This window comes from Hirundo rustica, chromosome 5 (assembly GCF_015227805.2).
Source record: "Hirundo rustica isolate bHirRus1 chromosome 5, bHirRus1.pri.v3, whole genome shotgun sequence".
In the NCBI taxonomy this organism is placed as follows: Eukaryota; Metazoa; Chordata; class Aves; order Passeriformes; family Hirundinidae; genus Hirundo; species Hirundo rustica.
The window spans coordinates 8,773,029-8,797,473 of record NC_053454.1 but is presented as its reverse complement, the minus strand read 5'-3'; the positions used below and the strand labels follow the sequence as shown (position 1 = coordinate 8,797,473).

Genomic DNA, 24,445 nt, shown 5'->3' with positions numbered 1-24,445 from the left:
AGGCTTAGTGCCATGACTCTTTTCCTGAGAGCCTGCTCAGTGACTGACCACCCTCTCAGTGAAGAGTCCCTTTCTAATGTCCAATCTGAACTTCCCCTGATGCGGATCTGGATGCAAGCAAAGCCAAGACTGCACCTAAAGGAGTGACAGTGTACCTGCCATCATCCATTTCTCTGCTGAGTCAATCATGCAAGTGCAATCAAAAAGATTAATTTGAATTACGGATTAACTGGCCTCAGTTCACCTGTGGCATATTAGCAAGCACTCAAATGACTTCTTTTTGGCAGAAAAGCTGCCTCCAGTAAATCAGCAAAGATTTTTCTGAAGAGTAACAAAACTGAAGAACTACAGACCAGATTTTCAGTACTGGAGAGCTGAACATATTTCCATCTGAGCCTCATAGGGGACCAGACATATACAGCTTAAATAAGAAACCCAACTGGGATGTTTGAGGGGGAAGTGCAGACCTGAAATGCATGGAACTTAAAACTACACAGATGCAGGAGACACGAAGTGTGAAGATGCAAGTACACACAAGCTGTCTGAAGGGAGTCTGTGGCAGATGTGAATGGCACCAGGGAATTCTAATTTGGTTTCATTCCTGAACATTCAGTTGACAAATTTCTGCATAGCCAGAGGGATCCCTATGTTCTTAACAAGTCTTCAATTGCTCAGAAGGTTGGGATTCTTTTGTTCTAAAATACAGCTTTAATGACCATAGGACAAGGGACCTAAATAAAGAAACAAGGAGCCACCATCTGATCACAGAGAAACGAGACTACACAATTTACAGAAAATCAGACCAGTTCACAGCACAGTGTCTCATTGTCTCTTAGTGGCCAGTGTTTTCCATTCTCTGTGCAAACAGGAGGACACTGTGTGCTTCCCAGGGGAGGCACTCTTGTGCAACTGCTATTAGAGGCAATTGGCCAACTCCAAAGGACTTAAGAAGTCAACCCTCTTCTTTCCCCACCTCACTCCCATTATTGTAAAAACTACTTGGACTGGCTTGAGCTGCTCTTTTGCTGTGGTTTTAAAAGAGCTCAACAGCCTGATCCACAAACCTTGCCAAGCAAGGGCAGGAAAAGTACAACTGCCTCTTGACGGCATCTCGCCAGCCATACGGATGAAAATATTCCCCACGCAGACTTTAATGCCCAGGAGCAAAATCCCAGTGGCTGAAGCCACTCAAGCAGACCAAAAATGCATCACAGGCAGCAGCAGTCTAACACATTCAGTGCTTGTGTCATGGTTTTCTCCATTTGCAGCTTCTTTCCCCTCTGCACACTGTGCTTCACGATAACTGGACAGGCAGATTATATTAAAGCTCATGCCTACTCTGTCAAATGATTTCTCATCAAGTCTCAGCAGGAACTAATTGAAGATTAAACTAATCATTCCTTGAGGCCTCTTCTGGAGCATTTTATCACTTTTTGCAAATCCATTAAGGAGAACTTCAGTGAAGTGCTGATCTGGCAGGACGACTGAACACACAAGCTGGAGTGACTGGACAACCCAACACATGTGAGAAATGAGGGCTTCAGACATTCTCTACAGATGAGACAAGACCAACCTTTATCCATTTCTTCTGGCTGTAAAAACCAGCCTAGCAAAATGGCGATAAGGGTTTTCCAAAATAACATCCTGCCTTCCTGAAAACAAAGGAGCAAGTCTGACAAGAGCTGCTTCTTACATGAAATACTCCTGTGGAATTCTCTGATCTTCTCTGCCTGAAATCTGGAGAATACCACAAGCAGCCACCAATTACCAGCCATTGTAGTTTGTGTTGATCCCTTCTTAAACCTGCTTCCACAATAGCTAGATTCTTTCATTGACCAATCTGTAGCTTCATCCCTGACCTCTGATCCTCCCAGCGCCTCTCTGGGTATTGTACACAGTTATCAGATAACAACAATTGACATCCAGGCTTCCTCCAGCCTCAGGGTAAAAGCAATAACCACTGGGGCATGGCAGACCCCCAGATGAAAAAAATAATGTACTTTTTCTGCAATGCCTTGCAGGGTTAAATGAGTCATTTATCCAGATATGAAAGCTGAAAGAAAAGTCCAAAAATCCTTTTTTGTTTTGAAGCAACAGAAAACACCCCCTGGAATGGCAAAACCAGATGTTTCCCTCAGTAATAAAATTCATGGTCCCAAAAGCAGGATCAGAGTTACACTTACTAGTGCTTGGTTTGAAAAAAAATACACATTTTCAAGCCTCTTCTACTGTAAAAGCAGAAGGGTACCCTGAATATCGGTCACCACAACTATCAGGATTATTTTGAGTGTATTTTATATATCTCATTACTGTAAATGTTTTAGAAACATCTTTGTGCTATATTCTACTCTGACTCCCTATGTTGTTTTTATCTTATAAGTGAGAACTCCTTGGCATCACATACAAGGCATCACATACAAGTTTCCATGTAAGCATTTAAAATAGTATAGCAGATGTGAGTTTCTGCAATCAGAGAAAGTTTCTGGAATCACTCTCACTTTTAAGATAATTTAGACGCCTCTCAATACTTTCAATAGGAGAAAGCAAGGTCAGTTTTGGTTTAGATTATTAAGATAATACAATTGCAATGCACTCAGAAATGGTAAAAAAATCAACTCTCTTTCATTTCCAATTGCTCAATTCAGTATGAAACCACAGTAAAACTGTAAGCAAATCTTGTGAAAAACGTTTTCATTTGAACTTGACAGAGAACCAATATCTGTGTTGCTGTTTATTTATACGCACACATATAAATACACAGAGTTTTTATATTTATATATATATATACACACACTCGCATTATTTTACCTGGTTGCTTTCTAGCAGTAACTAATGCAGTATAAGTCTTGGAAGAGGAGGGGAAAGAACAGCTGAAGCAGGACCAGGCCATGGCCTCACTGTAGAGCCCATGGAAAGGTCTCTACAGGCACATTAAACCTCCCCAAGTGGAAGAGCATCATATTTTCCCTGCAAAAACTCAGAAATGCATTGCATGTCCTTACAGACTGCACCATCTTAGGACAAAACCAAGACGACTAAAAATCAAAACCGTGCTTGGATGGCACAAGCTGTTTTTCTGTGTCTTGTAGTGTTACATAAGCATCACCATAAAAAAATAAATTACTTTGCCTGTCTTTTAAGCAATATTCTCCTCAGAGAACTCTGCAGGTAAAAGCTTGGGGAAATATTAAGTCCAATATGGAGCTGCAAGGCCTGTCCCCATGAGGCACAAAAAGTTGTTGGACTCTTAAAACCATGAAAAAAAAAGGTCAACACATTTTGAAATACACCCCTGCAGCCTACTGGCTAAGATCTCTGAAATGATCCATCCATAGAGCACCCCCAGAGCCAGTGCATGAGGAGGAACCGAATGGTTCAAGGACAAAGCACTTCCCAGTGAAACCCTATGAAAACTCAGATCAGCGATCACAGAGAGCAGGTGTCCCATCAGGGGCTCCTCTCTGCCCAGGGGGTACCAACCTGTGAAATGACTCTCTACCAGGGACTGAGACTGTGACCAACTTGACCTCTCTGCCTGAAGAGAAGACAACACAGCACCTTCTACACACTCAGAAGTTGCAGCCCTGAACCACTTGGCTCCATTCCCTTCCCCAGCTTTTCAGAAGAGCAGAAGGAAAGCACAGGCTGAACACACAAACCTGCACTTTTATGACAGGAAGAATCTCATGGTGTGGAAGGGAAGCTTCATTACCTGCTGTCCTCGGAGCAGAAGATCCTCCATGAGCCTTAAAGTCAATGCAGGGCTCCTCACAGCAGATCACAGGCCCAGAGCAGAACTTCGCATCTGGGGAGAGAGAGTTTGGCAGGACAAGGCACCGTGTGGGGAGGAGAGTGAGGAGACATTTCCTACCAACCCAGAAGGGTCACCCACGCTCTGCCAGGGCTATCTTGAAAAGCTCTAGCGAGGTGGATTTGGTTTAGTTTTCAAACTGCACCAACAAAGGCCTTCCCCAACCCCCAGTCCCATCATAAGTAACCTGTAAGCCTTCAACAGACTCATTCCTGTGTGCTGAACGCTGCTCACTTGAAGGCTAAAGAATATGACAGACACTCTCATCTGCACATCTCGCTACTGTCAACCAAAGATGTCTCTTTAAAAGTCATTCCAGTCTCACCCTGGACACCAGCAGGTTTAATTTCTCCTGACTTTTCTCATCTGCCCAACTTTTCCATTAGCAAGGTAACACCCGGTGCTCAGCCTGCTGCCCTTCAGAGGATCACAAATCTTTCCTTAACATATGGTGGCTCCTGAAGGTACTGTAATATCTATTTTACACAAGCAGAAGGCAAGAGACAAGCAAAGGGGAAAATTTCTACAGCTTTAAATGACTGTGAAACTGAAGTAGTTTTCGAAAGAGAATTGAATGCTCCTGAGCTGAAGTCAACCTTGCACGTCCTTCAGTCACATCTCACAATGAAACAACCTCAGTTCACTTCAGACAAGGTGCTCAAAGCCACCTAAAGAGTATCATAACAGGAAACTCCAAGTCTAAAATGCAGAGCTAAATGAGACATGACTTCTCCCCTCCTCCAACCTAACAGTCCACAGGAACCAACTTTTTCACCAAAAGAAGGGTACCTCAAGTTTTCTCTCCTCTGTGCTGAGATCCAAACATCGTGGCCAGGCTGAACCCCTCAGCACTGATGCCTGTGAAGCCCCCTCGGGTCTGGGGAGTGGCAGGCAGGGCCAGCCCTCCTCAGCTGGCTCTGGTGCCGGTGTGAGGGAGCAGGCACTCCCAGTTCCATTTAAAGATGTGGCTGGGGGAAGAGGGTGTGGTTGGGGTGGCACCGCAACAGCGCCCGCTGCCAGAACAAGGTGGTTGCAACCTCTCCCTGTGGATAGAGGCACTGGGTTTGGACTCTGCCCCCAGGGCTGGTTTTGATTTTTATCCAGAGATGTTTTAATGCAAATTATACAGTAAGCAGCCTTGGGAATGCCGCCAGATACCTGCTCCCCACCTGCCTTTAGGTAGGCACCAGTCAGGCCCCCACTTGCTTCTCCTCTCCGGGTCTGCGATTCCTTCTCTGCACCGTGGCACAACTTCAATAGGAAGGGCTGAGAGGTTGCCTACAGCCTGGGAAGGGACAGGTGGATTTGAATATCCCTTGGGAGAAGGAGGACCCAAACCCAAGTTCGACCACTTCTGAGATGAGTATTAAAACCATTAAGTTATTATATGAAAACCACCACACCAATCATTTGTATCTTAAGCAGCAAGTGCAAGGCTGTGAGCTGAGACCTGAGCAGCAGGGGCAGGTTTGACTCACCTGGCCGGGTTTGGAGCTTGCAGAGTGTGGGAGCTGCTCGTGGGATGCAGCGTGAGAGCTGGCATGGGGATGCAGGTGGGAAAAGGGTCTCCAGGAGTCTGAGCAGACGGCAAGAAAAGGACTGTGGAGAGAACCAGATCCTGCAAACAACATCTGTTCCCACCATTTGAAGCCCTAACCTTACTTCAGGGCTAAAATGTCGAACTAAAATCTCTCTTATCACCACCAAAGTGCTTCTACCTTGAATTTTTAAGCATTTGTTTAAGCTGAAGTTAAAAAGAGTCTGGGCTCCTTGACTGTTAAGCAGATCATAAAACTCTCTGGAGTACAATGGGCCATAGAAAGCTTCTAAGCTTTCCCAGTGGTTGCCTGCCTAACTAGCTTCTTGCACCTTCTTCATTCTCAAACTGAAAGAGCTTAGCTGCAAAAGTTTAACTAAAGGCATTTCTTGAAGGAATTTTTAGAGTAGCTGTTAAAAAACACATTGGCTAACAGCTTAGAGTAGCTGTTGGCCAATGAGTTTTTATCACAGCCCAACACAATAAAGTATCAGCCAGCTCTACATTTTATTGTTAGAAAAAATGCTTTAATTAAAGAGCAAGTCTACGTGTGTGTCTTTAAGTAACTGTGAGCCTGTTTTTCTTCAAATTTGTTGTTTCTTCTAGTACTTTAGTTATGCATTTGAAGAAGAGAAGGGCAGGCAGCACAATTTGGAAGTTGCAAATAAATATTATGAGAAAAAAAACCAACTCATTTTAATCTCACAGAAACAGACTAACTCTAAAAATAGGAGATATGAGGTAGAAAAGTGGCAGTTTTTGACAAAACAGAGGAGGTGTCCCTCTAAATAGGGAAAGATGAATAGGCTGAGTAAATGGAAATATTTACAATTAATTTTAGATATTTAGCAAGATAGTTTTGTAGGTAGATGTGTACAAGATCTCCAGAATTTGTTTCAGGCCCATTCAGAAATAAAATCTGACACAAGGCTTTGATTTAGATTTCAGACTCATCTCGGTGACACAGTCATTAGTTTATCCAGAAGCATTAAAAGTGAACAGCAAGTGCCCTACACTTCCGCCCACAGAATAAGAAAGTGAGAGGTAAAATCCTCTGTCATTCCACGCTGATGAGTTTTAGACAGGATTTCCCACTCACCTTAGCAAGGTGATAATTAAAAAATCTCTGCCAAGGAACACAACCTCCTCACTGGACCCCCGCAGCTCTGAACACACCTGCTGCTGGAATTTGATATCCTGTATCTAGAGCATCACGAAGTGTTAGGGAGACTTGTGTTAGGGAAAAAATACACAGTTGCACAGAGATCAAATTCCTTGGAAGTCCTTTTTTCTTTTTTTTTTTTTTTTTTTTTTCCCTCCATTCTAAGGAAAAAGAAGAGCAAATCCTGCATTTTGCTAAGTCTGAACATAAGGACACAGACACAGCTTCTGGTCCATCCAGCCAGGCACCTGATGGCTACAGAAGAAATACCACGCTGTTGTGTCTCTGGTAGCTTGCTAGGGCTATTTTTTCAGCATTTGCAGTGGTGTGGGAGCATTACAAAGTTTAATATTTCTTTTGTCTTTTGGAGAGCAATGCCAGACAATCCTCCTCCTATCACATTATTTAATCAAATATCCAAAAATTAATTATACCACACGCCAATACAGAGTGCAGTTTTACCGGCCTTAAATCAGGGTCAGGTTATGTTTTTGTTACTAATACTCTCTCTAAATATGCACAACTTGATTGGGCTGTCCCCTCTGCCTGTTGAGAAGGATTTCCCACATGCATTTCACAGGATGGATCCACACCCCACAGGGGATATCTGAGCTCAGGGGGGTTTTTCCCCCACAGAACCCCAAGGTGCAGATCAGAGCTTGCCTGCTATCCACAGCTGCTGCATTATCTATCAGTGTGCATCCTGCACCACAAAGAAAGAGGATCCAGACTGCAGCAAGCCCTGCTGCACACACCATCACCATCCTCTGAATCCCACCATGAGGAAAGCCTTTGTCCCCACGGTGTCACTGTCCCAGCATGGGCTGGTACCACCCAAACCCAAGGCTGGTACCAGCACCACCCCTCACTCATTGCCCTGTATCCTTCCTCCCCTTTCACATCTCAGTCGAGAATTTTCCTGCTTGGCCCTGGAGCTCAGCATGGATTTAACTCTCCACAGTTTGGCAGCGTTTGTTTTCCCAGAGCCACCGCCATCATCCTCCCGAACCATGGAAGGAAGAAAAGATCACATGAGGAGAATCCAACACTCCCACACAGCATTGTGGGGCTCTCCTAGAGCACTCACCAGCCTGTCCTTCATGCCAGCCTACACCACCTTCAAACCCTCCAGCCCAGTTCTGGGGCAGATTTTCTAGTGAGATGGACATTCACTGCAGAGCTTCGTCAATGACACTCACTTCTGTGGCTACAAAATACAGCCAAAATCCAGAAAAATATCCCCTCTAGTCCACACTTCTGTCTAGGTCAGTCACCAAAGATGCTCCACATAAGCTAGAGATTGGGTGTTGGTACAGCACTCAGTAGCCAAGAAACAGCAGAAACCCCCAATGAATGCTAAAAAAGACAGCTTCCACTCAGATTTAAGCTGTGTCCCTAGACAGAAAGGGTGGTTCATCAGGAGACTGGTCTGGCCTCTGAAACAAAAGCATCGAATTCTAAATATTATTTGATTTGATCCAAATGGATGCCTTTTCTTGGCCTGGAACTAACCAAGATAAACCTGGGTGCTTCAACCAAGAAGCAGCACCAGGATTGCAAATCCCTTTTGCATAGACCAGGGCAGCACCTTGCCTTTTCTCTTCAGACATAGTCCTGGTCTCACAGTAGAGAGTGCCCAGAGCCTTCCCAGGCTCCCAGAGAACAGTCTCTAGGACGTATTGTAATAGTATAGATGTAAAATGGTTATGTGGATTACTGAAGGCATCTTCCACTGATTTGTGATGTGTTTCAAGAACTCTACAAGCAAGAAAATAACATGCATCAAGCAATGAAAATTAAGGAATTTGTTTTTCCTACGTGGATTATATAAAAAAATTTAGCCCACTTAAAACAGACATCCTCAATTAAAATTGTATCTGGCTACAATGAGGCAGTGGTTTTGTTATGACTGATTCATTATTGCACAGACTTGATATTTAGTACGGGGAAAAAGGGGTTCACTGATATGGAATTTTTTCTCAGATAAAGTGAGAAAAACTGGTATAATAGAAGGGAAGAATCCCTTTAACTATGGCTATATGGGGGATTTTGTCAGCCTAATTATTCTGCAACAGAAACAACTGCGAACTCTTCTCTCCCAATGATTATCTCAACCATCTCTCTGAACAGTACAAGCAAAAAATTCCTCTGTGCCTTCCTTGTTTTAATGAGGACTATGGGAAGCAGCAAAGACATCAGACACTTTACATGCTTAGCTCTCCCCATACCTCCCCATACGATGCCAAAACTCAAAAATTTCCCTTCCCCGATGTCAAAATAAATATGAAAAAGGATTTAAGGATTTTCACAAACATAAAAGAGGTGGGGAAGGGAAATTTGGGCAGCTTTTCTGGGAATATGATAGATAATTCAGATGTGACCCCCCAAAAAAATTGTTTTAGAATCTAGCTCAGTTTTCAGGATGAGTGACACTGCAGAACAAGGGGGGAATGCACAATAGGTGGTGTAACAAGAGTAGGACAGCTGTCTACTGACATGTAGGCAGAGCTGAACAAGCTTTATGCATTCAGGGACCAGACAGTTCTCTGGCAGCATTTGAGAAAGACATGAAAAAGCTGTGTGCCACGGTGTGCTGTGTGCCAGCAGAGTCTGGACACAGTGATCCCAGGGGTCCTTTCCCACCGGGGTTTAAACTTCTTGGCAGAGAAACCCTTCAGTGCCTATGACCATTCTTGCAGCTTTCATATGTCCTATTTCTACTTCTCCTGTTATTCAAGGCAGTTATTACACTGTGCAACACATTGTGGATTTACACACAAACCTTTTTTTTTGTTTCATTTTAGGTCTTCTTTGAGATCTTTTACATACTATTTATCACCCTGATCACTCCTAAGGACTGAGCTGATACCTTCCAAGAACTACTCACAATGACAAGACATTTTCCTGAATGGTGACATCTCTGTGAATGCCTATGTAGGGTTTTTTTCCCTTTCTGCATTACTTTACAGATGTCTGTGTTAGGTGAGAAAATGGAAAATATTCACAGCCAGTTTTAATTTTAACCTACCTCAAAAATTTCTTACTGGTGAGTTTGTCAATTCTCTCTTTTTCACTAGAGCTTTAGCAGGTAATGTAACAGTAGAGAAACCGACAGACATTCTTGCCACCTGGTGATGTCCTGCAATTTGAAAAAGGATGACTCAATGCCCACCTTCTATTTTACCTTTACCTAATTAGAACCATTACCAGTTCAAAACTACAGGAACACCTTCCCTTTTATATCTTGACTGATTAGGGGACTTGATGACTATTGATGAGGGACCTTGAAAGTCCAGCTATGCCTTATGATCTGAATCACCTCTGCACAAGGGCTGCTGGCCTTCAAAGTACACAGATACATGACAGCTTCCTTCTACAAAATTCATTTTTACATTGACCCAATATGTCAGATTTACAAGCCTTCATTTCATTCTCCATAAATTTGACCAAGGCAGGCTCGATTTACCAGTGTACCCAGCCCTTTAAGCATCAGTTGCATTTGCCACCTTCACTTGCCACATCAATTATTGAATTCATATCAAAGGAAACCATTAATTTAAAAACTCCACATTTGGGACTCTTGGGTGGCTACCATGGCTACCACCTATTTTTATCAATAGCATTACGCATTTATCCAATTGTTCTAATCCTGTTCTGCTGACACTTCAGTTTAAAACACACTTTTAGATGCTTTCAGATACCAAAATTCTCACGAAAAGAGAGCTCCCTGAGATGATTTATAATGAAGAGCAAATCAAAGATTTATTTAGCCTTGCTTTAACAGCCCTGTGTATTTTGAGTGTTCTTATAACCCTGCAATTGCCTATCAAGCCTGCTGATGGACAGGCTCCTTACCCTTCCTATATTTGAAGGGGTTTTCTCATAGTTTCTTTGAGTTTTGCAAGTTGCTCCTCAAAATTGATTTTACCTGCCTTATTTAACTTGCTTTATTTAACTTGCCTGTATGCTCTTTTCTATCTTCTCTGTTCAAACACAACCTCCACTTTCTGAAAGATGTCTTTGCACTCCTAACATCATTCTGCTCTTCTACTGAACAACCTCCACTTTTCAGAGTCCTCCTCAATCCTTTTGATAGAAGAGGATGCACACTTCTTTGGGCTCATATTATAAAGTTTTCTCACCAGCTGCCTGTTCTCTGCAAGTATCTTACCCCTTTAGCTGCTCCTTGAACAACAAAATTCATATAATCATTCACATATTTACCTATTCCACCTCTCAAAAATTGCATTGTTGGCATAGGGACAAGAGAACTGAGTTGTTATGGTCATTGCACATTGCTCTGGGTTAAAATCAGCATTGTCTTTCCCCCATTACATTAAATCATAAAATCCTAGAATGATTTTATGTTGTTTCAGTGTCTTTGGTATTTCTGCATTTACCTCTGCAGAGAAAGGCCCTTTCTCCCCTTAGACTTCACCAATCTCTCTGGATAACCAAGCATCTCAACCAAATACCAGCCTCTCCTCCGAATTAAATTGCTCCCCTTGCAAAGGCAAGGGCAGCCCATATTTCCAAAACAGAGCCCTCGTATTTTCTCAGCCAGCATTTTGATGTAGAATTTTCCAGACAGTTTCACGGCCATGTTTCAGTCATCACTGTGCAATGATACCAATTACAAACACGGTCAACATCAATACCAACACTGCCACCTCCACACCTCCCTGAGACAAGAAACGTATTCCTCCAGCCTTTTTTCCCTTTGTTTCCCACAGGAGAACAGAAGCTTCCTGGAAGGGCAGTTTCTTCACACCTCCAGCATAGTTTGGATGACAAGCCTAAGAAGATTAGCTTTTGTAACGCTTTCTGAAAACCACCATAAGGAGGATCACTGGCACAGATGACTGATTTTCATCCAGGAGATTCTAGCATTGTTCCGCTGTCTCATGCATTTGGTAGGATTTCATTTCCTTCTGGAGCCTCAAGGGAAATTTCATAATCAGCACACCTGGTATGTGTAGTATGAATAATTAAGGGGATGCCCTCTCTAATGATCTGTGCAGAAAGGCTGTTCTGCTGTAAGAAACAGCCCGGGTCACAGCCTTGTTAGGAGAAAGAACTGCTAGGATGAGAAGATCCTTTCCATTTCCACACTCAAAAAACCTCATGAGCATTTTCTGAGCCAAATGAAGTCAAGGTAGAGGGACCTACTCAATCAGTGTGTTTATGGGTTGTTTCAACATTATTCTTTCTATGCTGTCAGCATAAATGGTACTTTGTTACCATTTTTCTATCCCACAATTTAATTTATTGCTTGTCTTAAGAAAAAAGATCATGACACCAATTTAGCTTATAATCACATCAAGAAAAACACTTTATGTGACAAATCTGGCAATAAGCCAGCGCTGCTTAAATTGGTTTAATGACAAAAATACTTAGGGCAGACTAAGAAAAGAGGATAGAGATCATGAGATGCTCTCCACACTTGGCTTTATCTGTTCAGCAATTTGCAAGGGCAGTAGTTGTTACAACACATGCACTGGTGGTCTTTGGTGATTTTTCCCCCACAAATTAAGAGCATCAAAGTCCTCACAAAATGGACATTATTAGAAGAAGGAATTACTTTATTATCACAAATGGATAAAATGTGCAGGACGTACAAATTCATGTCTGACAGCTCACACTAATATGGTGATAACACCTGCACAGTTTTGATGTGAAAGGGTTCTTTTGATTGGTTTGGGTTTTTTTTCCCTGAAAGTAAAGCCCCTCAGTAGCTAGACATAGATTGTATATCTAGAAACTTTCACCTAAGTGCTTTGTGCCTTTCTGTTTTACCAAAAGAACCCTTTGTTCTGAATTCTTCTTTCTGCTACCTTTGATCAATCCTTTGTCTTGCTCTGTATTTATTACTTACTCAACAGATCTCTCATTGGAAATAATTATTTTCTTCCCCGAAACCCAAACTCAAGTTTTACTTTGAAGCTTCTAAAAAAAGTTTTGTCATATCATGTGCTTCACTTTATGGTGCCATCTGTAACTAAAGTACAGCACGGTAAATGACATATTTGCGATTTGGAATCCAGTTTTGCAGATAACAGAGGTTAAGCAGCTCATTTAAATATGCCTCTTTGATACATAACTGAAATAGATTCAAGCACTGAGATTTGCTCACCATCGTTACTCCCACTTTCCAACACATTAATTGGATATAGGAAGTCAAATCAAGAAAGTCAGCTTCTCATCAAGGACTGTGTATTAAATTCTGATTTTTTTTTTTACACTGAAAAAATGATAATGAATCATTTGGCACCATAATATTAGACCTGATATGAACAGCACCAGACATGCAACATTGTGTGAACACATTCTCACCCTCTCAACTTGCCCAGTTACCTCAGGTCCATCTGAAGCTGATACAAGTTTTTTTTAAAGCAGATTTGAGAGACCTATTTCTAATTAAATCTATTGCTATTATTGTGAGTACGCCGTACTTAAATTAAATTTTTTATGAGTTATGAACCAAAAGCATATTCATCACCAGAATTTCTCTCTTTCTAGAATATAATTGGATGCTATAATTGGACTGATGTGGCACATCCTTACACCTGCATGCTGCTTCAGAGGGACTCTGCTTGCATGCAAGGGTCCTCTAGAGCCTCCAGTCACAGCGTGATGAAGTATCACAGGATTACCGTCATTCTGCCAAGGCAAGTAAAGACTCGCCTTAACCTTCTAACTTTGTCTTGGTAACATCAAAACCTTACCCCTGGGCTTCGAGCAAGAGAAGGGAGAAGTTGCCAAGGTAGAAGGCTCCAGGCACCCCACGATAAAATTCGGGGTTTGGGTTCAGTGCAGGCCTCTTCCCACCCGGCACAGAGCAGCAGGATGCACGGGGTGTGTGAAAGCCGCTTCAGAAGGCTCAGCAGAAAGTGGGTTTCAGTTTAGGAGGTGGTAACAGGTGGGATCTGGCCGTGTCTGCAGTGAAGAGCCTACTAGTAAATCTTCACAAGCTCAGCAATTGTTTTCCCCTCTTTGAGAAGTAAATGCGTGATTTGAGAAGGCACAGAAAGGATTTACTTCCACGGAACAAGCACCTGACCGCTTCAGGTGCTCTGTGAAACTCAAGCCTCACCTTTCTCCTCTCAAGCCCCACGCTGCTCCAGTGGGGAGCTCCCAAGCCGTGGGGACGAAGGGGTTAATCCAGCTCTCAGGCACACATCAAACCGTGCTGAGAGCATTCCACAGAAATACCATCCCGAGGAGCCCAGGAGCAGCCAAGCTGACAAACGCTGTGTCCGGGCAGAGACACAGACAGCGCCTCAGGAGATAGCACAGAGGGCGTTGGGGCATTTTGGGGGGCACTCGGGAACCCTTGGAAACCCGCGGGCACGGAAACCCGACCATTGTGTGGGCAGCTGCAGGGGGGAAACAGCCCTGGGAAGCCATTTAGGCAGCATTAGCTGTGAAAGTTGTACTTTGCTTTAAGCAGACTCCTTTGGGGTTCTACCACCTGGTTAAAAGGCACAAAACTTCCCCGTTCATTTGAAAAGCTGTGGCTCTGTCCCCCGTTCTCTTTGTATAACATGTGCTGAGGCCACGGTCCTAGAGGAGAACACAGAAGCTGCAGCCGTGAGGATCCCAGGCCCTGATCTCTATCAGACTGTACGAACCCGAGCTTTAGCAGCCTCTCAGGAGTTTGCTGTAAAAGCAATTGGAAGTGCAATTAACAACAGCACATCTTAGGATAGGGAAAGGCTTCTAACTACGAGCTAATTAGGAGGGCAAACACTGCAGCTTGTTAGCTGAGATGCTAATGAGAATTATACTTGAGTGGCAGCAGCCTAGCTATTCAGAGTTAATTAGAAACCTCAGCTGATAGTATATTGCTCTTAAGAGCTTTCAAAACAAACAACTGGAAAAACCGTCCTGCAGCTAAGGATCCAGCGTGCCACGGTGAGTAATTCATGGGCACAGGCAGCAGATTGCACTTAGGCATCAGGGTAATTTAACAGCAGGTGGAAACGGAAGAGAGGAGGTTTTTAGGAGGTGCAGGCTCCCGCGGATTTTCCAAGGATCTGTTCGTCCGTGGGTGGCAACCCTGACTCTGCATCGCGCCGAGCTGCTGAAAACAGCACCGGGCTGCAGCAGAGGGCGAGCAGGGAGCGGCCACAAACCCGAAGTATCCTCAGCAGCCTCCTGCAGAGGTGGGATGAGGACCTGGGCTGGCTCACCAGCACCTGGCAGCTTTCCTACCCCGTCCCCAGGCTCTCCCACCCCGGCCCTCAGCTCTCATCCCCGAAAGCTGCTGCTGGGAGCTGTGCCAGGTGAAGCTGCAGCTGTGTGCCAGTTGCTCTCGCCGTGCCTCTGCCTTCCTGGGGCACGGGAGGGGTTTACTCTCCCCCCTCTTTGTGCGGTGAGGGGGCAAAGAGTAAATCGGGGCACTTCGAGGGGAAAAACCTGTGCAATGTTACACGGCTGCAATTGGGATGGTGAATGTGGCCTTACCTGGGCTGAGTTGCATGGCTGATTCCTGCTCTGAGCAGAGCCGGGGAGGCTGAGCAAAGGGGCTGCGTGTTTAAATGTTTCCTCTGTGCCTGATTGGAAGCACAAGAGCCAGTCAGGGGCAGGGGAGAGGCTGCTAAACTCAAAGTAGGTTGCTTGTTTCAGGAAAAGGTTGGATACTGGAGAACCTCCACACTGTGCTCGTGAAAACACATGAAAACGTTCAGTCTCACAGGGGAAAGAAATGTTGCAGAATAATTGGGGGATTTTCGGTTTTGCAGAGGCCCTGTTTGCATTAAAGCTTGCAGAAATTTAAGCAAAACCTGGGTTTAATTCTATTTATTGAAACCAATTGCAAACCCATGTGGATACTCTTAAACAGATTCAGCTTTCCTAAAGAAAAAACACTGTAAATGAGATTTCAATTAAAGCGCAGAGGAGCATCCACAAACGGTTTCACACCAGTGTAATTAAATAGATTTCAAAGTTTAACTTTAGTTTAACTAAAGATTTCAAAGTTTAACTTAAAACAAATGTGACTTTCCATGCAGATGTGACCTGGCAGTCTCTTGCTGTTGGTATATTTGAGAGGGTTGGGAACTTTGCATACTGAAACCTCCCTGTGAGAGTGCTGGGAGTGAATTGCTGTAAATACACCCTTCACACAAGCTTTTTAGAATCTGCAGTGGTAAGTGTGTGAAAGTATAAAAATTAAGAGCAGACACTAATACTATCAACTGTAATCCATACATCCATTTCTTTCTTAAAGGAAAAAAAAGTACCCTGGTGCATAAGCAGTATCCTGAAGAGACAAATTTCCTTCACTGGAGCTTTGGGAGCCCTAGTTTTCACTCAGTGCATTTGAAGCAAGAGTCCTGGATTGTGGTTATTCAGGTTTAACAGGACTTGGAAATGCTGAAGCTGGAGGCAAAGCTCCCCCCACAGCAGAGTGATGTAGCTCTGGGCTTGACCGTGCTGCAGCTCACTGAAGAACCACCCCAGGCACAGCCACACAGGGCTCAGCAGGAGCAGCCCACTGGTGACCAGGACATGATGGGGGTTTCACAAACCATTTCAAAATCCAAACTCACCATGGCTGGTGCCTGCCATCCCAGAGCTGGATGCTGGGGCTGGGGCTGGCCTCGCACAGCTGCTCTGGGTTTAGTGCTAAGTGTAACAAGCTGCTTGGCAACGCAGACCAGGCTAAATAAAAGCAGCAGAAGAGATTTAAGTAACTCATATTAATGCTTCAGAGAGGATTTACCAGTGTGTAACTAAGGGTAGGGATAGTGGTACTTGCAGGCAGTGCTAACAAACTGCCTGGACACAATCCAGCCAGCACAGCACCACAGGGAAAGGCAGCTGCTGTGCTCTCCACCCCTCATCACCTAGGGCTTCTGGATGATTTCCCCTGTATGAAAGACTGTGAAAGGAGCCTTCCCAGAGCTGCAGCCCAGAGCAAGGCTCGGGGTGTTTCTAGGGCTTATATTGCTGACAGCAAACAGGTAGAGCCATAGGAACAGGTGGGCAGAGCTTGGATTTGGTCACAGGCTTGTCTGCATCTGTCTTCCCTTTGGAACCATCCCAGTGTCTGCAGTGGAAGGCTGGACACCGGTATCAGGCACAGCATCATCCACAGGGTGTGTATCTCCCAGGAGTACTGGACAGTAATCCCCAGTGCCAGAGCTGACAGTAAAAAGCATGTACCTGTAAACTGACCATTAAAAGGTCAGTTCAGCTGACTGATCCTTTTCTCAGGACAAAGAGCTCTCTGGATAGTTTCTGTTACCTTGCTAAGCAATCTCCCTGCTCCTCAGACTCCCTGGACGCAGCAATAATTTTCCCACTCTAATTCAGGAGGATGACACAGTCTTTTAACATCCTAGCAAGCAACCTGTAACTTTCCCCATTTGTTATGTGTGCTTGTTGCCATCTTCTCTCTGCAGGGATAAATGTGTAACTCTAACCCTGAATTTCATCTGTTTACTCTCTCCTGACTGTGAATCCCTTACAGTATTGCTAACTTCACACTGGCTTGCACACAGCATCCAGCTCCACAAGAGCCCAATTTTCCTTTCAGGCTGATGATCTCCTGCTGCAGCAGCATCAGCTCCCCCTGCCAAGAAGCCCTCCCTGCCAGCCCTCCTCTCCTGGCCCACGTTGTACACCTGCAGCAAAACACCACAATCTGTGGCAGATTTTACCTCTTCTTCTCCCCCAGAACTGGGCTGCTGCTTGGTTTGCACTGCAGCTCCCTGGGGATCAGCGTTTTAGCTCTGCAGGACATACTACCCCAGGTCTCTCTCTCTTGTAATGGTTTTAATTTTTTATCGTGCTCAGAGCACTGCCTGCTGTCTCTTAAGCTTTCATATGCACTGGGGAATTTCTTTTGCTTGGCAAATATTCGTGGCTTTATCAAAGATTATGCCTGGGTTTTCTAATAATGGGGTTTCTAGTAATGCCTCTGGATTGACTTTTTTTCCCTAATTCGCAGTCTGATCTCTCACAACTGACATAATGCCCCAAAATTGCAACACTGCACCTTTAATCTTAGATCACTCACCAGTCCTCTTTTTCTTCAGGCAAGAAAAGAGAGGAAAAAAAGGTAGTATCAGGAGCAGAAGTCTCTTCTTTGTTGAAGTCTTTGGCCTCAGGTCAAGAAGGCTTTTCATGGGAAAGCCCTGCCGTTCCCTGGAGAACTTGCATAAAACCCCATTCTCTGCTGCTACCTTCACCTCTGTGCCCTCTGAAGGCAGGGGCTGTATCTGTTTTCCTGTGCTGCTTCCTTCTCTCCACATTTATTTTTTTGCCAATCAAGTAGAGCTATTGCATCACGCGGGAGGTGACAGAAGGAACTTTCAGCCTAAAGAAACTACTGAATTCACAGTGCTGCTTTCACTGTTCTGTGAAACATTAGTATCTGTTTTGTCTGGCTATGCATTACTAAAACAATTCGGCCGCAGTGTGATATAGGTAGGTTTCCACTTTCACGTGTTAAGCAGCGCTGTATTTTTGGCACGACCTGTAATCCCGGCACTCTGGCATTCCAAAACACCCTGTACGCCACTTACTCTGTCCTCACCACACAACAGTCACGCTGCCATTCGATTTTCACTCGGCTTCCTGCAAGTTCCCCTGCTCTCACCTTAGACAGAGGAAGTCCCTGGACCCCACATGTCCATCTCTGCATCCCAGTGATGATGGCAGCGGCGCTGCTTTCCCCAAGCACGTGGCACTGCTCTGTGCTTCACTAATCATTCCCACTGCTCTGCACTATTCCTGCCTGGACAGTCTGATTCTCCAAGCCACCACTTGTGTCTCAATGCATTTCTCTTCTCTAACTTTATTAGCTGCATTTTACTTCCTCCTCTTGATGCCGTGGTGTCTTGCCTTTGCACAAACATAGGAGCACTACCCAAAGCACTTTCCATTATGTCTCCGAACTACCTCATAAATATTCTTTACCTGCATACTCCCTTCCCTCCCAAAAGTTCTACATAGGTCCTGCAGGGTGTGGGAGATGGACAGGAGAATCCATGTGTTATATTCTGGGCAGAAGAAAGTTTCCCGTACCCATCAAACAACTGCATCAGTGCAATGCTGGGGCAGAACCAGCACATCCTACTCCTCACTGGGACTTCTCATCCTGGCTTTGATTCTACAGCCAGGGACAGCACCTGCAGTGATCACTGGGCTCACATCTGCCTGGTTTATACTTGTACAAACACCACCAGCAAGGATCACAGACATTAGTGAGCTAACAACAAGCTCGAGTACTCTCCAGCATTTTTGCTCAAGTTTTTATTCCTCTTAATCACTGCTGAGTTCATCTTGAAGATTTGTGAACATCTTGCATAGCTTGGCCATTTAACTGCTACTTTTCTGGATTCTTGTTAATACCTGTCAATTTTCCCATCAAAATCATTAAAGGATTTTTTCCCCTTCATTTTTCAAAAATAGGATTTTCCCTTAGCTTGGCAAGTCTATTCCTGTTCCCATCTTAATCCTGCTAGAGAATGTGCATTGCTCATTACCCTTAACAACACATCTACTCTTTTTCTTGCTTTTCCTTTTCCTGCATGTCTGGCAGTTCTGCAGCTTTCCTCTTGTAAGCTAAATAAAGTTTAGTTTCAGCACTCATTTCTTTTCCTACAAGTCCAGCTGAGGCAGAAAGCCTGGGAGCCTTCACCATGCTTTCCACTCACAAAGTAATTCTGAATTTCTGCTTGTATCCACAGACAGATACAGCATCTGCCGCAGCCAGCTCACGTCAGCCACTGTGTGCAGCACAGAAAGGTGCCAGCTCCAGAACAACAATCCAGTTTTATTCCTGTGAGTGTAGGCCATACACCTACATGGAAGAGAAGCTGGTGATCAGCAGCCAGCATGGATTCACTAAAAGTAGATCAAGCTTGATCACCTGACTGCCTTCTACAAAGGAACAACTACCAGGATGGCTGAGGGGAGAGCAATGGATTTTGTTCACCTTGACTTCAGCAGGGCTTTCCACACCGTGTCTCACAACATCCTCGTAGAGAAACTCAGGAATTGTGGGCTGGGTGAGTGGGCAGTGAGGTGGATTGAGACCTGGCTGAGTGGCAGATCCCAGAGGGTTGTGATCGGTGGCACAGGGTCCAGTTGGAGAACTGTCACCAGTGGAGTCCCCCAGGGTACTGCACTGGCCCTGTGTTGTTTAACTTGTTTATCAGTGACTTGGATGAAGGAATAGATGCCTCCTTTGCAAGTTCCCTGCCAAAGCAAGGCTGGGAGGAGCAGCCTGTACCCCATGGAGCTGTGCAGCCCTTCAGAGGGACCTGGATGGGCTGGAGAGATGGGCAGAGAGGAACCTTCTGAAATTCAGCAAGGCCAAATGCAGGGTTCTGCACCTGGGGAGGAACAACCCCATGGGCAGCACAGGCTGGGGCTGAGCTGCTGGAAGGCAGCTCTGCAGAGAAGGACCTGGGGGTCCTGGTGGACACAAGCTGTCCATGGGCAGCAGAGTGTCCTTGTGGCTGAGAAGGCCAATGGAGTCCTGGGCTGTGTTAGGAGGAGCAGTGCCAGCAGGTCAAGGGAGGTGATCCTGCCCCTTACTCAGCCCTGGTGAGACACATCTGGAGTGCTGTGTCCAGTTCTGGGCTCCTCGGGACAAGAGAGACATGGAGATCCTGCAGTGGGTTCAGCAGTGGGAGTGTGACAAAGATGATTAAATGTCTGGAGAGTCTCTCTTACGAGGAAAGGCTGAGGGAGCTGAGCCTGTTCAGCCTGGAACTGAGAGGGGTCCTCATCAGTGTCTGTCAGTACCTGCAGGGAGGGTGCCAAGAAGATGGATCAGACTCTGCTCAGGGGTGCCAAGCAACAGGACAAGAGGCAGTGGGTGGAAATCGATGCACAGGAAGTTCCACCTGAATATGAGGAAGAACTTTACTGTTCTGAGCACTGCCACAGACTGCACAGAGAGCGTGGGGTTTCTCTCACTGGAGATATTCAAGGACCATCTGGATGCAATCCTGTGCCACGTGCTCTGGCTTGACCCTGCTTCAGCAGATGCCCCACTGTGGTCCCTGCCAACCTCACTCGTGCTGTGTTTCAGAGTCTCTTCAACCGTGCCCTGAAAGGAGAGCTCTCCCTCTCCAGTACAGAATCCTGTTGCAGCACTCCCTGTCAGAGTATTGCCATAAAAACATCTACCTTCTGCTTGCAAGTTACCACATAGTGCAAAAATCCCCATTGAAGTGGGTACAGGAGTATCCCCCAGAATGAAAAGCTCTGTATGAATTTAATAATGAAATGTCCATTTCATGTTTAGAACCAGATGAAAGGACAGATAAGAGCAACTGGAAACAGCTTGGATATTGCAGCTTCAGCCTGATAAAACTATGCTTTTACCCTACTATTCTAAATATGTCTTTTTTTCAAAACAAAAATATTTCATAAAGGATTTTATAATAATGGGAGAGCTTTTATGTCCCGTCTGAAAGGGCTCCTTGAAACAGATTTGAAAAGAAAACATCAAGGAAGACATTAGGACTGTACCTCACTCTTTCATCAGTATATATAGTTCATAATGCACATCAGGTGCCACAGGAACTGCTGTTCAAGGTTAAAGCAAGGTCCTTATGAAAGGGGCAATTACTCTCCAGTGACAGATAAGGAGAAGAAAGTCAAAGCTAAACCGTGCGAGCAGGAAAAGCAGGAGAGCTCAAACTTAACTGCAAAAGCTACAAAAGCCTTTACCTCGGGAAGAGGCCACTTCAGCACCTGGCTGTGAATTCAGGTTTTAATCTGTCACCAATAGTTCCCGACAGGCTCCTGCTCCCCACGCCTCAAAGGCAGCTGGCACGAGCCCAGCATGGAGCAGAGCTGCGAGGGGATGGGGTGGGATGGGATGGGATGGGATGGGATGGGATGGGATGGGATGGGATGGGATGGGATGGGATGGGATGGGATGGGATGGGATGGGCTGGGATGATGGGATGGGATATGATGGGATGGGATGGGATGATGGGATGGGATGGGATGGGGTGGGATGGGATGGGATGGGATGGGGTGGGGTGGGATGGGGTGGGATGGGGTGGGGTGGGATGGGATGGGATGGGATGGGGTGGGATGGGGTGGGATGGGGTGGGATGGGATGGGATGGGAGACCCGAGGGGAGCAGCAGCTTGGCTGCACTGGGGGCTGTGCCTGCACTCTGCTGGGCTGCTCTGAGAAAAGCCTGCAGTCAGCATTCAGTACTAAAAGCATAATGAAAGCACCTTTTTGAAAGGAAAAGAAAAACCAAAGCTCAGGTCTAGTAGCACCAAATTTGGTGGAGGATTCCAGGCATCCCAGTTCCACCCATGGGGAGGTCTGGAACCACAAAGGCTCAATGGAAGAGAATGAAACTGGGGAACATTTAGACAAGATGGGCATACACAAGTCCACAGGATGATGTGGGATGCATCTATGGGGCTGAGGAATCTGGCTGATGTCAGACAGGCTGTGGCCATCAGGATAGGCTCCTGAGGACTGGAAAGAAGCATCACTTCTGTTCTCCAGGAGGAGGATCTGCAAAACCAGTGTCTGATAAGCCTTAATGTTGCAAGGAATGTTGGTACATCAAAACTGTGTAACTTAAAAGTAACATCTTTACAAAGAAGAAACTTTCTGGAATGTGATCAAGAGACCAAACAAGGCAAGAAAATTACCTGTGAAAATTCAAAACATCAGACTCTCACTAGAGAAAAATGCAACAATATGAGGAGATGCAACTGTAACTAGAAAAAGGAAAAAACTTTTAGTATTTTTGATTTTCACGAGAGGGGGGGGAAAAGCACATTTGCTTTCCTCAAATGGATGAAAGGCACCTGTATGAAAAGAAGAAAGGCAGTTCTGGCTGACTCGGGAATAGTAATTTACAGGGAAAATTTTAGTTCAAAGGAAAAATAAAGTATTTATTCTTTTCATAATCAAATATAAAGGAACACTCAAAGTCTAAGTTTAAGGGTAAAGAACACTAGTAAGAAGCAGTTTCAAGGTCTGCAACCTTCTTTCAACTTACTATCACAGTTTACTGAAAATGGGTTTCTTTTCCTTGCTGCTCTATAAATACCCATGGTACAGCAGAAAACTGAACCCAAAAGCTGGGAGAAACCTAAACAATGCTGTCACACCTTTCTTAGCAGGAACCTTCCACATTTTCAGGCATAATAAGGTGAAGTGGACAAGGCCATTGAAGGTGAAGAATGAGAAGATGCTGTTTCCTACCATTCCTTTATCCCTGGGCTCTATCTTGCAACCACATTACGTGAAGCCTCCCTTTCCCAGGAGGAATCATTCTGGCTCTGTCCTGCAGTGTCCTTAAAAGTGTCATAAATGCTTCTCTGTCCTTGGGTGCACCACAGCTGTTTGGTCTCCAAGGAGACCTCTTCAAGGTCCCCAAACTGCCTGGATCATGACATATTATATATGATATATCCAAGTGATGATATATATATTTGCACAGAGAAGTAATGACCTGCAACAGGCAGCAATGAACCTCCAACTGCCTGTGGTTGGAAATATTTTTTTTTTTTTTAAACAAACATGGATACCTTCCCTGTCCATAACTGGCCCTTAGCTGACAAAAGGCCCTTTACTCACATACAGCACACAAATCCTATCCTTCCTTCCTGCATCACACCCCGGAGCTTCAGAGCAGAAAAGCACAATGGAAAAAACATGTCAGACAAAACTCATCACTACCCCTTTTTGGGCCCTGCTAAAATGTCAACTTTTAATTATTTTCTTTTGAATGAATGCCCATCTCATGACAGGCTTTGAAAATCTCTTCAAAGTAGGTAATTTAGGGCTAAATTCTTGTTTACGTTACTCAGCTTCTAAAGTTATCCTGTCTACATGAGATTTTATAGCCAATAAAACATGATTGAGTACACATGAAATAATAAATTTCATCTCCTGTCCTGATTCTTTTTCATGTACTTAAGCTACACAGAATAATACAGTTTAATCATTGTTAGTTTGGGACTGGCATTTATATTTCATCTAGAGTTAATGTAGTCAAACCGAGAACAAAAGCAGCACAGACAAAGGACAGCCAGACCTCACTAAGTTAATAATTAATAACCACTTTGACGATATTTAACCCATCAGCAAAACACAAAAGAACTTTGGGCACTCTAAGTCTCACGGTAATGAAGTGAGCAGCTCATACTTTCACCAGTACATATGGTGCAGCAATCTTTTCAAGTGTAACACGGTAACTCAACATGACTTCTTACAACACTCCATCATCACCCCTGGATTCATCACTATTTTCAAATGAATAACATGCAGTTTGGATTTTTATGGATCTAAGAAACAGAGATTTGTTAATCCTGTCATCTGAGACAACTCAACTCAAATCAGATCAAGTTTGCTGTATCTTCCTCATTCAGGGATACTCTCAAACCCCAGAGCAGGCCAGTGGGAGAGTTGGAAAATTAAGCAGCAGGTCCTTTCACTATTACTGTTAGTGCTGCCTCTAAGTTTCCCAGCTGCCAGATCATGTTTCTGACTTTTTTTTTTTTTAATATTATCAGATCACACTGCAGTGGGAACAGGTATTATCCACAAGCTCACATTTAAGTAACTGCAGTATGTAAGTATGCTGCTTCAGTGAGCAGACAGAAACATCCCCAAGACGCCCACAAAAGCAGTAAAGCAGCAGAAGTACGGATTGAAACATCATTTGTGAAAGCATTCAATTTTGATACTGATGAAGATAAACATCTGAACAATATTCTTCCATTTCTACATCAGGTAGCAAAAAAGTTGCAGGTTTATTTGGTCCCCTTCCAAAGATTCACTTCTCCAGGACTCCAAATTAATTCATAAACTCCAGGTACTTTGGATCATTCAGTCTTATCCTCTGTTACTTAGTCACATACCAATCTATTGATGACATACAACTTTTATTTTAAAGCATTCAACAGGTGAAATATTTACTCTGGCA

General features: G+C 44.5%; 1 protein-coding gene and 1 long non-coding RNA gene across 4 annotated transcripts in view; one reads left to right on the top strand and one right to left on the bottom strand.

Annotated features, from left to right (window-relative positions):
• The window catches only part of MSANTD1 (Myb/SANT DNA binding domain containing 1), a 43,640-nt gene extending 30,990 nt beyond the window's left edge, over nucleotides 1-12,650 (bottom strand). The window contains exons 1-3 of the mRNA XM_040065639.2: nucleotides 12,490-12,650; nucleotide 12,316; nucleotides 3,713-3,805 (exon numbers count right to left, since the gene is read on the bottom strand). Coding sequence (XP_039921573.1) covers nucleotides 3,713-3,805; nucleotide 12,316; nucleotides 12,490-12,585 — 190 coding nt within the window. The 5' untranslated portion in view covers nucleotides 12,586-12,650. The remainder of the gene's footprint in view (nucleotides 1-3,712; nucleotides 3,806-12,315; nucleotides 12,317-12,489) is intronic.
• Nucleotides 12,651-14,373: 1,723 nt separating this feature from the next.
• On the top strand, nucleotides 14,374-17,152 carry LOC120753074 (uncharacterized). Of its 3 annotated transcripts, none has more exons than XR_009207874.1 (3): nucleotides 14,374-14,424; nucleotides 15,525-15,661; nucleotides 15,743-17,152. It is a non-coding gene; the product is annotated as an uncharacterized LOC120753074 (long non-coding RNA). The 3 variants fall into 3 exon arrangements; XR_005700951.2 differs by lacking the exon at nucleotides 14,374-14,424 and adding an exon at nucleotides 14,556-14,675; XR_009207875.1 differs by lacking the exon at nucleotides 14,374-14,424 and adding an exon at nucleotides 15,143-15,439.
• The last annotated feature ends 7,293 nt before the right edge of the window (nucleotides 17,153-24,445 follow it).